This window comes from Trachymyrmex septentrionalis, unplaced genomic scaffold (genome assembly GCF_001594115.1).
Source record: "Trachymyrmex septentrionalis isolate Tsep2-gDNA-1 unplaced genomic scaffold, Tsep1.0 scaffold24, whole genome shotgun sequence".
In the NCBI taxonomy this organism is placed as follows: Eukaryota; Metazoa; Arthropoda; class Insecta; order Hymenoptera; family Formicidae; genus Trachymyrmex; species Trachymyrmex septentrionalis.
The window spans coordinates 2,313,850-2,326,442 of NW_017305397.1; the positions used below are offsets into that span (position 1 = coordinate 2,313,850).

At 32.4% G+C, this 12,593-nt stretch overlaps 2 protein-coding genes across 2 annotated transcripts in view; one reads left to right on the forward strand and one right to left on the reverse strand.

The window, feature by feature from the left end:
* Nucleotides 1-583: 583 nt before the first annotated feature.
* LOC108748747 (DNA repair protein XRCC1) lies at nucleotides 584-10,545 on the reverse strand. The gene is made up of 3 exons (XM_018487060.1): nucleotides 10,535-10,545; nucleotides 827-2,243; nucleotides 584-743 (listed from the first exon to the last, which is right to left on the reverse strand). Exons 2-3 carry the CDS (start codon nucleotides 2,164-2,166, stop codon nucleotides 617-619), a joined length of 1,467 nt encoding a protein of 488 aa, XP_018342562.1. The 5' UTR covers nucleotides 2,167-2,243; nucleotides 10,535-10,545; the 3' UTR covers nucleotides 584-616.
* LOC108748600 (kinesin-like protein KIF13B) overlaps nucleotides 9,797-12,593 on the forward strand; it is a 33,776-nt gene continuing 30,979 nt past the window's right edge. The window contains exon 1 of the mRNA XM_018486839.1: nucleotides 9,797-9,852. Coding sequence (XP_018342341.1) covers nucleotides 9,797-9,852 — 56 coding nt within the window. The remainder of the gene's footprint in view (nucleotides 9,853-12,593) is intronic.

Sequence of the window (12,593 nt, forward strand, 5' to 3'; positions counted from 1 at the left end):
AATCACAACTCTGCAATCATTATGTGCTTTTATACAATAAAAGAAACAGAGAACAGAGAATAAGAATTTCAATCTATAAGAAATCATGTATTGAAATAATGGAATGGAAAAAAAGAATAGATGTTTGATTGAAGGACATATCAGACACATGTGTGTGACTAATTTTTTCCTTTCTTTAAAGCATCTATTTTGTATTAAAATAGTGTATATTTTAAAAATAAATTTTGATAATCTATCTATTCAACATCTTGTTAAGTTAATTAAGTAACAATTAAACACAAAAATTCGGTAATTTAAATATGAAAGTTTAATCAAACTGTTTAAATACTTTTTATTAATTAAATCTTGTCATTTTTTAATATAATCTTTTTCTTCCAGGACACTGCTCATAATTCGTAAAATATTGATTTTATATCATTACATTTAATTTTAATCGTGCGCATATATCACCGTGTATATCAATTGATTATATTAATATAAATGTACATGTTCCTATGTTTTATACATAAAAATATATTTATTGAGTTCAAATACGAATTATAACAGATGTAATATAAAAGTTAAAGAAATTAGATAAATATGTCATTAATAATTAATATAATATTCAATTGAAATATTAATAATCTGAATCAGCATCAGTGTCTATGTCATATACAGATTCCAATTGATTGCCATCAATTTCTTCTTCGCTTTCAGGTTGTGATTTTTCCTTTTGATCTAAAGCGTATCGCCTCCAAGGAAATCTATAAAACACATATTTTATGAAATTTCATATATAATATTTCTCAGTCTCCGATAAAAAAATATATTAGAATGATATATTTACCTCTTTTTTTTATCAAAACATTCCTCAATAAAAGTATGAGAAACAATTTTTGTATGATTTTTGAATTGTTGATATTTTGGTGTATTTTTAAAAGCACATATCAAATGAGTGCATTTTTTATTAGTTGTATTTGGATCAGGGATATATTTGGCTCCCATATTAAGAGCCTTTCTCCTAATATCATCTCTTTGTGGATTGACATATCCACTGAGAGAGAATATAACGTCATTGAACAATTCTTTAAATGATCTTTTGGCTGAAACATGGTTGCTTGCCTGTGAAGGAGCATTTTTAATAGGCTCTTTGGGCTCTGGCAATCGTTGACAAGTTGTACATAATCGATCCTGCGAATCTGAACAGCATTCAGAGCACTTTTGTTTTTTTCTTCCATTGAATTTTACATTTGGTAAATCATCCAACTTGATCAAAGGACGTTTCTTAAAACTTGGAGAATGCTGAGTAGTATTTTTTATATTATTTTTATTAGCATCAACATTACGCGGAGGTACAACGTCCCCAAAAGGAGTTCTCACTACTTTATCGTTTAATTCATTTTTAGTAATTTTGGGACTTTCATTAACGGTCTTATCTTTATCTTTTGAACATTGTGGTTGGGTCTTATCATTTTTTCCAAAAATTTGATCGGCTTCTCCAGCTTCTAGCTTTTCTAGTAATGGCCTCCTGATAAGTTTTTGTTCTTGTTGACACTTAACAAAATTCTCCATTGAATCTTTTTTTATTTGCTCACGTAATTCTGTCTTATAATTTGTCTTCATATTTTCTGTTTTATTAAGGATTTTTTCTTTCATCATTTCCATAGGTGTCTTAACAACATGTGGTTGTTTCAATTTGAACTTGCCAAATGCATCTAAGCCTAAATCGATTGTAGGATCTGATCTCAAAATGATGTATGACAATCCAAACAATACTTTTAAATTGGCTGATTGCATACAAGTAACTTTGATTCGGTCAAATTTAATCTTTAAAGTGTCTGGATTTAATTCTCTTTTAGTAAATAATTGAACTTGATCTTTAAATTTGTTATTTGCAGCTTCATCGTTTGTCATAAACTGATGGTTGATGATAACTATCCAGTTGTCAGGTTCTGACGAGGTAGATCCAGTGACAATCACCACGCAACTTTGATAATTGCCAACATCGACTCCCGTGATGTAAGAAGGTTCAGCGAGTTGAAAGATGACGTGTGCCAGCATTTCTCCCGGTTTGCTACATCGCCATGTGGCTTTCCAATTTTCTGAATTACGTTGAAGAAGATTGGCGGCAGGAAACTTTGGATGTTCGGAGGAACAGCTTATTATCTTTTCAAATTTGACAATCATTTTAACAAACTCCTATAAATCTTTATCCTTGAAATGTTTTAAAACTCCCAGATTCTTTTCTGCTTACATTATGCAAACTGTAGAAAAATTATATATATACGTGTGTGATATATTCGTTGCAAATTCAAGATCGACACAATACTGCAAGTGCCGCCAAACTATCATATTTCATACTGTGTATACACACATCGTGTTGACATTGACATAACCTAAATTACGTGTGGTCGAGAAGACCAGCTGTTGGACAAATTACAAGAAAAGTTTATGCCATCTATTGCCAGAGAAAAAACAATACATAAATACTTTAAAAATATGTTGAAACATTTATATCTGGGGATCGATTCTGTATTTTGAAACACGAGATGAAAATTATAAAAGTGAACGAATTTACTAGAATATTGATAATTTCATTGGTCAACATCTAGTAAATTTGCTCATTTTTGTAATTTTCACCTCATTTCAAGATAATAATAATGGGTGCATTCAAAACGTCAACCGCTCACTGAGCACTCAATGAGCTCTTTTATCTAATTCGTCTATATTTTAGAATTTAATGGAATCAGATAAAAGAGCTCATTGAGCGCTCAATGAGCGGTTGTCGTTCTAAATGCACTCAATGATCGCATCGTAGTGTTGAAAGCATCATAAGCATTATGCGACTTTATAATTGAAGCATCGGATTGGCTGAAGCAGCAAGCTCGTGACTTGTGACGTCTACGATACGACCAATGTAGAATGGCCTTAAGATGGTATTTACAATCCATTCTCATTTCAAGATTGTCTTAAGTAATATCTTAAGATGTTAATACGGCCTTTAATTGGCTTATGACATCTTAAGACTGTACTTAAGACAACCTGAAATATAAGAGTCGCCTATGAATACCGGCCTTAATATCGACCTAAAAGCTACCAATATCGAAAAACAAAATAATCATGTTGAACAGGGAAAAATTCCGCATCATAGGGATGTTCTGGGGAATTTGAAAATATTTTGTCCCAATTGCGGAATGACGCGACCCCTACGTGCAGATGCCAAGATATCGGTGACGTCATTCGTTTATCGAACCGCTCGCGGTTCCTAACGGCGATTCTCGGAAACACGTTCATTCGATAGCCTCGATAGCCTGGACGATCGTCGTTGTCCTGTGTCCAGCGCTGACGACGGGCTTTAAGCAATATGGCGAAGTGTGTCACGGGAGGCTCGGTGTAGACAGTAGACGTAGTGTCGTTCGAAAGATGACAGGTTCGCGGTATGGGTTGAGAATAATGTGCAAATCGTGCGAGAGTAGACGTAATCACGTGCAGGCGTAATCGCGCTAAACGCTTTTTTCGCGATCGTGTGATAGCGAGTGCGCGCGTTTACCGGTGTGCAAAAGTCATGGCTACGGATAAAATAAAGGTCGCCGTACGGGTTCGGCCATTCAATCGTAGAGGTACGTATCTCTGTCGCTCTTTAACGCCGTTTGACGCGCCACTTGAACGCCGCGTCGCGCGTTCCTGCATCGTTCCTTCGCTTTACTTGCGAAGTTCGAACGGGAGCTTCGCCCCGCCTCACCACACTCCACTTCGCCTCGCCTCGCCTCGCCTCGCCTCACTTTGCCTCGTTTTGCCTTATCTTGCCTCGTCTTGCCTTGCCTCGCGTCACGCGTGGCAACTCGGGGATCAAAGGAGTCCAAAGACGCGCTCCACGGAAAAATGCAATTGACCCTCGGCCTCCGTTGAACACGGTGCTGAACGAAGCGACAGGCATACAGGTTTCGTTCAACCGTTTTCGTTCCGTGTTGCCACTCTCTCGTTATTGTTTTATCGAGTCTTGGACGGGCGGTCGTGATTAGCCGCGCGAAGCAGGATCGAAGATCATCCTCGCCGAGTCGGAAAATGACATTTGATGTTTACGAGACTTGAGATGCTCACCGCAATATGGGTGCTTTCCATTTGACATAAGTCGACACTAGTCGTTCTGTCTTTGTTATTCGCTGAATGTCAAGAAAGATAGAATGATGCTTGTACTGACTTGTGTCACCAAACGAAAAGCACCCGTAGATTCGTGCTCCAGTTACATTTGGCATTAAACGTAGCTGTCCGACTTTCGTTTCGTCATTAATTATGAAGTTCAAGATGATTCACTATGAAAATCACTTTACGTCACCGTCACGCGTAGAAAAAAATTTAACACGAGTTTCGTCCGTATTTTTTATCGGGCGTTAAGTCGTACGATTTGCGTCAACGTTAAACCATGTCAAACAAACGATGGCCTGCGAACCGCAGGTCTAAATTAATCCAATCGCGATTCCAGGTAAATCTGACTTTTTCGAGGGAGGATTGTCACCATAAAAGTAAAATTATTTGTAATTAATTAGGATTATTCGTGAAGTCATAAAAATTGTCACCAAATTCATGTGCGAACTCCAAATTAACTGGAAAAGAAAAGCTATCAGATGGGTCAAAAATGGCACAGCCGCAGCTCTGGTGTTAAAGACTGTGGCACACAAAAATTAAAGCAATAAGCAAATCAACGTTTTGGACGATCATATGTATCTTGAAAGGAGGTGACAAAGTATGCAAATTTACTAGATGTTGATCAAAGAAATTACAAATATTTTAATAAATTCGTTCACTTTTGTAATTTTCACCTCATTTTAAGGTACACAATGGATCTCCACCTTACATTATTTTGTGATCTCTACTGCGATTGGTCGATTTGCTTACGTTTTATTGCTTAAATTTTTGTGTATGTTTATAGCCTTAAGATTCGTGCGAGATCCAGCGAGATCGAGTTAAGACTACACACAAAAAAAGAGCTTAATCGTTAAAATATAAGTAAGTCGATTAATCAATAGAAACCGTGAGACAATAAACGTAAATTGTAGCAGATCCAAAATTCGATTTGTTTACTGCTTATGGAGGTTCTTGCTGCTGGAGTTTTTTTGTGTCATAGCCTTCAGTCAAATCCAAAGAGATCCGAACGACTTGAGAAAAACGACTTTCTCCAGATTGCCAATTGTCAAAATACGTCGCGAGAATATTATCTTCACGATGAGACGCGACAAGATTATTCGAGCGCGCGAAAAAAAATGTTTTTTTTGGTCGTTAAATCCTTAAGATTGAGATTTAATTTAGAATAAAAGCGAAACAGACACTGCCGACGCGTCAAGCGCCGTGAGAAAACGCGAGAATCGCATTGCGAGAACGCAATCGAATAAAAACGCCACGTTCCGGTGACATTAGTCCGATGACCTTGGATTATCGATCCAATCGGAGGAAACATGTTTTCCGGGATATCTTCGATCGAGGGCCAATTTCCCGATCGAGCAAGGTCGAGAAATTGCGTATCTCTGGTTAAAGACGTCGAAGTGACTGGGGAAGTGATTTTTCAATTGTCATTAAATTATCGTACCATATATCGCGACTTACACGACGTCGCGAACGTTGGATTCACAATCAGATCTTTAAATTGCATGTATGCATAGCATGTGTTACATTGAGACGTGATTATGTGTTGTGTGCGCGTTCATCGACTCTCGTGTATCATATTATTTTATTATTATCCAGAATAATGACATGCTCGTATACGATAACGTAAGCTGGCGTCATCGTGTCACCTGCGTAACACCTGCACAATGCACATGCTCCCGTCCCTGTCAAGTCTTTTAGTGTTGACTTTAACGCGAGTGGTGAGTGACGGCGAGGTGCTGGAACGAAAACGGAGTAACGCGATTCTATCGTAGGGTTACGTAATTTTTCCCTCTCTTTTTCCCACGTGTTAATCGTCAAACTTTCGCGCTTGTAAGATTTAATTTACACGACCCGACGCTCGACGTAATCGGACGTGGTTCTTGTTATTCAATAACTTGTTGCCCGATACTTGCTTTTGTTACCCATCAATGAAATTTACAATTTTTCCTAGTCTCTCCTTTCTTTTCCACGACTATTTTTTTCCTACGATTATTTTTATAATAATGTGGCAACATATAAATAACTTATTATCTATATGTATACACTGAGAGAGAAAAGTGTTTACTGTGTTTAATGACTGTAATTGCAGGGTAAAATAATTATGAATAAGAGTTCCATTTTTTATGATTACTACTAATATTAATTTAACTTTATATATATATATAGTTCTCTCAAACATGAAAAAATTACACTATAAATTATGATAATTTCAAATATATTAATGTACTAAAATATCAAGATATAAATGATAAATGAGATAAACATTTTTATTTAGTAAATGCAATCGCAATTATAATAAATATAACTATTTTCTTAAATTCGTTTATTATTTATGTGGTAATAATAATTAAAAAATATGTTAAGATAAAACTAAAGATTTTCAAGCAGCGTGTGTGATTATTATTAATAGCACAATTGACTATATTTGCATGGATAAAACAACTATAAATATATACTCATATAATTATAATACGATATTGGACCGATGAGAATAAGTCTATTTATTAAGAGAAATCTCATTTTTCGGTTAAAGCAGAAATATTTAAGCATCTTACAGTAATTTTTAGTACTTAAATATTCTGGTGTGAATTTATATGTACATTCAATTCTGTAAATCGCGCTTCGATGCCTTTTTAGTTTTCAAATGCGATCATAAACAGAACTAGTAATATCACATATTAAATGGACAAACAATTTAATAATATTGATGCTAATGAGCGTCTTATAAGAATATTAATAATTTGACATTAATAAAAAATTTAATATGTGATATTACACTGAGAAAAATATCCTAAATTTAAATAAATATTTATTTGTGAATAGTGCGAACTGAAATTTACAGTAAAAAAATATTTACTTAATTTACTTAATAAAAAGAGAAAATAAATGTAAATTAATGGTTTTTGTACCAAATAAATATATTTTTATACTTAATAAACATTTAATTGGCACTATTTAAATAAATGAATTATTAAAATTTAGTATTTTTTTCATTATACTATTCTAGTTTTGTTCATTTATGATTGCGTTTCCAGATTGAAAACAATTTCGGCGCACAGTTTGCAGAGGATGTAGTGTTTGCAGAAGAAGTGTATAAATTCACACTTCCGCTTTGACCGAAAAAGAATTTCTCTTACTCATAAATATATAGTTGTCCTAAAAAATGACGATAAATTACAGTTAAATTATGGTAATTGTAACTATTTTTTTCTCTCAGTATATACATATAACTTTTACTTTTACGTTGAAAATAATAGTGATGTTGAAAGCCGTTGGCATAATACATGAGAAATATAAGTAGTATGTAATTGGTATTTTTAGAAAGTCGAACATGTGCATTGCACTTTCGATTTTTTGAGTCATTTTAACGATATGAGATGTAATTACAGATAATAATTTATGAACGATATTTAAAGATAGATTTTCGTCCAAATGTGTAAAATCTAACAATAAGAATAGATTGTACTTGGATGGCATTGCACTCTATTACCGCATATCATTTCTTAAAACGTTCGATGTACTTGTTACAACATGGTGTAACGCTCTACGTGACTACGCTCGAGCATACAAAGAAGCCATTTACTTTCTACCTAGTTTTATGAGTCATCATCACTTCTTTCTTAACCGTAGATTTACCGTCCCGGTCATTTCCCTGCCTTTAACTGGCTTTAATGATTTCGTATTATCAAGATAGCGCAAAGGTTACGCGAGAACGTAATCCGAATAATATTGCCCTCATTCTTGGCCCTATTCGTCCTTCGATAAGTCGCTCTATATCGTATAAATGATTTATTTCGCCAAAGATAGTAGTGCAACGATACGAAATGGCGGGCGCAAGAAATTCATTGGAGAAAGTGCACAGAGAGAAACGGTCTCTTGAGTAAACTGACCCGATTAAACTATTTTGATGAGAAATAGGAGAATAATGGCGCTTTTATTTTTATATTCCAGTTATAATGTTTTCATTTTACAAATAAATACAGGTAGTACTGTGTAGAGCAGAATTAAGCAGAGTTAAAATTGTTAAAAAATTATATGGTATTCTTTGTACTCATTTTTTTATCGTTGAATAATCAGGCGAGAAAAATATATTCATCGTAACTAACTATGTATTATTAAAAATAAGTACAGACAACACGTAAAGTTCCTATAGTTGAAATGAACGAGAAAAGTTCTTCGTAAAGATTATTTTTATATCTGTGCACACAAAAGTGCAAAGTCTAGTCATATACAAGTAAATAAGAAACAGATTCTTGCTAAAAGATCGTCTATTAATTGCATACCCTTTATGTCTATTAATTTAATACCTGTCGACTTGGATCGATTTTGCGAATTCTCTTTTGTGTAGTGTTTATCTTATAATACTATCGAGAAAAAGATCTGCTTTTAAAATTTCTTCGAGTACTGAGGGTTATTACTTCGAGGGTTTAAGATACACAATATATGTTTTTAATATTTTCTTTTTATAAGAACAAAAAAGAGCAATTTTACTGAAAGAAATAAACCTTAATTGTCATGTTTCGTATTTTTATGTTAATAAGAAATCGTGCAGCTAAATTAATTTATTGTTAGTTTCATTTATGATATAGAAAAAAAGTAATGGAGTTTTGACCATACACTGAAAAAAAAAATTAATAGATATTTGTTTGAATAGTTCTAAATAAATATTTACTAAATGTAAACATATGTTTATTTCATACAAAAACCGTTAATTTGATTTAACTAACTTTTTTATTGAATAAATATTTAGTTACTATAAGTAAATGTTTACTTGGTAAAAGGAATATGTGTTAAAATTTTTTTCAATGTAGATGGAAATTGTAGAAACGCTATCAAAGTGGCGAACTCATTTAATTCTATTAAATTATATCAAAGATCGATCTAGCATATCTGCTATATTTTCTTCTTTTTTCCTTTTGATACTAAAGTTCGTAAAGACAATTGATATCATCCTATCTCTTCTTAATTTTTATTTATTTTATACTTAATTTTTAAACCATCAACGCCTTCTTCCAAACATATTTCTGCCTTTTCACATTGAATATCAAATTATCCGACTTTGGTGCAACGTATAATCATGATTTATAATAGCGTAAGCTCATCTTATTACTAAAACTTGGTAACTATTGAGCGATCGTCTTATTACGCTGAGTATCTTATTGCGCTACGTATGCGACGACACGTTCTACAGTTGATCAAAAGTTGCGCAAGTTCTTGCTGCGTTGTCGCATTTAATAAAACCTTGTTCAATTTCATCAAATTTTTTAACAATGAGAAAGACATAATTATGTAAATACAGAATATTCGCATTGAAAAAAATGTCTGATTGAAAATGAACGAACCAGAAGATTCTGATTATACCAATCAGAATTCCATTCAACTAAAATTTTTATATATTTAACTAGAAAATTTTAATTAATTCAACCAAACATTTGTTTTCACTACGTGATTCGCGACTGGCTCTTGCGTAATATTTAAATAATTATCAGTCGATATGGCTATATTATTTGAATACGCAATAACGATAAAAAGAATGTGAAGTAATATATTATACTTGATTTGATCTAACATGAATATACGCAGAGATAACGCAAATAACCTGAATCATTTTTATCCCGATTAATTTTTTTTTCTCATTGCAGAACTGGAACTCTGTACACAATGTGTCGTCGAGATGACGGAGCAGCAAACCATCTTGCAACATCCTACCACAATGGACAAGATCGATCGGTGAGTAATTTTCGATCTTTCCACTTACTTGCACTGTTCATGTTTTCAGGACGTATGAAGATAGACTGCAACATAAAATTATCTACAGAATTTGATTTCTGTACATGACACTTTATCTCTGACCGACAAGAGCGGGTGCGTTGAAGCAACAAAATACGATAATATTTTGAAGAAAGAGTTGCAAAAAGGACTTTTCATATTGTCATTCTAAAGTGTTAAAACCACGGACTGTAATTGATAACGTCGAAAGCGTGTTTGTGCCGGATAATTAAAGCACATATTCTTATCACATTTTAGATAAAATTGTCGTCTCCACAGTGATTGGGTACGACGGTTTCAACGATATGGCGTAAAATTAAAAATATGAATTATGCTATGGCAGTTTTATTAGATGTTTTCATTTCACTTATAAGGTAAACAAATCAGTTAGTGGACATAACTCGATTATTGGACAAAATGATAATTTTAAATATTAAACTTTTAATGATATGTAGTGACTCTAAATAAATTCGTCTTATTAAATTTTTATAAATAACGAATTTATTTAGGGTATTATCGTTAATAGCTTAATATTAAGAATTTTTCATTTTGTCCAATAATTGGATTATATCCACTAATTATCTACTGGTACATTTATCTACTGTTAACTTTGTAGTGTCAAATTTTACCTAATTTAAGTCACCATTGCTCCTACTAAATATATTACTATTTTATACTAATAAGATAGTTAAATTTGACACCATTGTTTTAGTATAGAATAACGATATATTTAGCAGCAGTGATGGCTTTTACCAAATTAGGTTAAATTTGACACTATAGATTTAATAGTGTTATATCTTACATCATGATATTCGGATAAATAATTTGGATCAATGCACGCATTAAGATTATGAATATACCGACGTATGTAACGGAGACTGTCTGCATATTCGATACTTGCATGCACGTTGGTTCGTTTGATACTACGTTATCTTCGGATATAGAAGTGTACTGAACTTGGCGCGTACGTAGGATGGACGAACGAAAGATCGAAATTCAAATCGAATTTCACCTATTTTTTCACATTGTTTCGTGTTGGTACAGTCGCGACATTTTTACGAGTACGTTACACGATCGATGAAATGTCACGCTATTTTTACAACACGATGACTCGTGATGGCGATAGCGATATCGTCTTATGTAGGGAAAACTCGCGGCTTTTAGTCTCTATACGCGGATTTTTATTCTTGCTCTGCAGGTGATGTAACAGCGTTATATGCGCGAATTACGCACGTGCTGTTGAATCGATGAAAGGTCGCGGCGTATATCTATGATGTATGTACGCAGATGATTCTAATCGCGCGGGAGTATCGAAAATAAAATTCCATTTAGTTCACATAGGTGTGTATGGCACGATCTGATCAACTCTAAGGTTCTTCAGTCTTTTCATATAATATAAAGATTCGATCAAATATTGAGAATAAACTTGTAATTGATAAAAGCATTCTTGAATTTTTTCAAATTTTTTGACCATATAGTTTTCTTAAATAATTTTTTTAAATAGCTTAAATTCATATGAAGAAGGATTATTAAGTAATTTAATTGTAAACAAAATATAAGCATTTTTAAAAGTTATATAGATAAAAGAATAGAGCTTAAGAATATTTTAGAATTAAAAAATTAAATTTTATTTTTAATCATTTTCGTGTAAGAGTATAAAATATTCATGAATTACTCAATTCTTTTTAAATATAACGTTACATCAGTAAAACATCATTTGTACCAGAATTATCAATATCTAAATTAAATTTAAATAATTACTATAAATAATTTTTCTTTAACATTTTCTACATAAATATTTCTTTTTTTTTACAAAGAAAATATTTTTCAATAACAAATTATTTCACTGCTTAAATTTTATTTATTATTTATTCTTTAGAAAATGGCGATAGTATTTTGTGCTCTCGTGTAAAGATAAGAAAAGTCATGTGACTCCTCTCTACTTTTTTAAGCTTCTTAACTTAATCGGCTGATTAAATTTCAGAATTGCCAACTGCAAAACTAAAAATATCCTGATTTTATGACAGCTGTGAAAAATGATGTTAATGTGGCATTTCTTTTTCCTTTTTTTTTAATTAAAATGATTAATTTTAAATAGATGAATAAAGGCTTTAATATACAAAAACATAAGCAGTAAGACGCAAACAATGAAGCCAGAAACATATAGAAAAACGTAAAGCAATAAGACGTAAGTAGTAAGCGAATTGGCCAATTACAATATAATGTTACGTTCTCTATAATGCTCAATCCAGAATTAGACGCAAATCAACTTTTTGGATTTGATACTACTGCTATTTATTGTCTTACGTCTCTATCTTGATTGGTCAATTTGCTTACTACTTACATTTTACTACTTTACATTTTTTTGCGCCATAATCTTAACATTTTTCTTTATACAATCTTTTGCAGTAATATCTTGACAATGCGAAGTGATCACGACTGTTGTCACTCTCGAGAATGCAATTTTTGAAACGATTTAATCTTATACACAATACTCTAAATAAATTTTATTTATTTTTAATTTTAATTCAAATTATACTTGATTTTCTATGAAATATATTTACACTATTACTGTTAAATTTATAGTGTTAAATTTAATCTAAATTTATAGTGTTAAATTTGACACTATAATAGTGTCAAATTGTTTTAAGCATAAAATAACGATATATTGAATAGTAGCAGTGATGACTTAAATTAGGTTA